At 48.0% G+C, this 1,722-nt stretch overlaps 1 protein-coding gene across 1 annotated transcript; it reads left to right on the top strand.

Moving 5' to 3' along the window:
• Positions 1-1,238: 1,238 nt before the first annotated feature.
• Positions 1,239-1,334, top strand: PPTG_24174 (hypothetical protein; the record flags this gene model as incomplete). The annotated part of the gene is made up of 1 exon (XM_008915584.1): positions 1,239-1,334. The coding sequence occupies one exon, from the start codon at positions 1,239-1,241 to the stop codon at positions 1,332-1,334; it is 96 nt and encodes a 31-aa protein (XP_008913832.1).
• Positions 1,335-1,722: the final 388 nt, after the last annotated feature.

The following is a 1,722-nucleotide window of genomic DNA, read 5'->3' as shown; positions in this document are numbered from 1 at the left end:
CCGTCTTTGCTGCGCAATGCATCCATGTCAGACTCTTGACGCTGCACCATATGCAGCTGTTCCAGAAACTTCACATGCTTCATTTGGTTTTCCTTCCATCGCGCGTCTGCGATTGTAAACTATAAATGCGTTTACAATAGCAAGGTTGAAAAAACCCCAGAAACGAAATCGGTAGTATTTCTTGTACTTGAGAGCAAGTTGGAGTGGATACCTGCAATAACGTAAATATTACAGGATTATATAAACCATATCGTGTATATACAGGATATACTTTACCTTTGAAGACGGAGATGATCATGGACGTCGACTCCGCCCATGAACGACCTTCAGTATCTTTGGGCACGGCACCTCAACCTTCTCGCCAGATTTTTCACAACGAACGGCGCGGTTCTGCTCGACGCTTCCACCGGCGCACAAGAGATGAACGGGGAGGTTGTCCCACCAGCACACTGTATGTATTCCGGGAACTAGAGTTGATTGTGCAACCGTACACATGCCACGGGCCACACCGGCAGGTCGCGTCTTCTTCTTCTTCTTCAGAATAATCTCCGTGCACAAATCACGCTTATTGGTCATCACAGTACCAATACTGTAGAACCCCAGCGCCAGAAGCTGCACTGTGACGTGGAAAATCGATCAGTGACGATTAGCCGCTTTTATGCTTGTCCACTTGTGCCAATGAACTCAATCAGATTTCGAATAACCGCGGCTGGCCATACTTGGTGTCTTTTTGCGCCGCTGTAGCACTGGATTGTCGTTTGCCACAATACACTTCAAAATCTGTATGATACATGATAGTCTAGTTAGTAATGTGTAGGGTACGGGATAAGAGAACTTTACAACCTAAAAAAAGGAGCGTGCTTTTGGCCACGATCCTCTTACTAACCTTATGCAGTTGCCGGATGTAGAACAGCATAGCATGAACAACTTGCCCCCCCCCCCCCCCCTCCAACACACACACACTTATGGGGCTTGTCCTTCATGTAGACTCTCAACTTGTTGAACTACGATCTTGACGGCAACATGGCCTCGTCAAAGGTCATGACAGGAGGTGCAACGTATCTCGCGTTGAAGCGATATTGGAGAACATCACTATGCGAAGCTTCCATGCGCGATCTGTAGCAGCGCAAGGGTTGCTGTTCCTGAAATGTAGATTTCGTTATAGGCGCATAAAGCGGTTTCTCGTCGTGAACAGCCCGAAGCGGCCGCATGGGATGCCCCTCGTCGGTCGTCTTCCAATGGTTCTCAATCTTCCTTTGTTGGGCAAGATTACCCTCGCCATGAGCAGCCCCACACATACCCAGAGTTCGCGTGCCGTGATGGGTGGAGTCTGAATAAGTGACGCCTTGATCACAGCACGTGAACTTTCTGTGAACCCAGAATCTTATTTTCCCTCTCCTTCTGCTTTTCGTACTGGCCTTCCACTCTTTCATTAATTTTCTCGTCGAAATACTCGTTGCTTGCCTCAGCTATAGTCTTCCATAGTCGTGGAGGAAAGAAGTAGAACAATACACCACTCGCAGAAGACGCAGCTTCAAAAATACTGACACTGGGGCCATATTCGCCTTCGTACAAGCCTGTATACTCGTCTCAGACAGACGCCAGTGTTCGCGACTCGTACGATCGGTGCAGGTAGAGAAACGGACTGTATAATACAGGTTTAGCTCTCCAAAAAATTAACATATCCTGCAGGATATTGGCGCTTATCGTGCCGCTGGTGAT

Source organism: Phytophthora parasitica, assembly GCF_000247585.1.
Source record: "Phytophthora parasitica INRA-310 unplaced genomic scaffold supercont2.72, whole genome shotgun sequence".
Taxonomy (NCBI): Eukaryota; Oomycota; class Peronosporomycetes; order Peronosporales; family Peronosporaceae; genus Phytophthora; species Phytophthora nicotianae.
The sequence above is the reverse complement of the archived record's forward strand: the minus strand, read 5'-3'. Positions and strand labels throughout refer to the sequence as shown.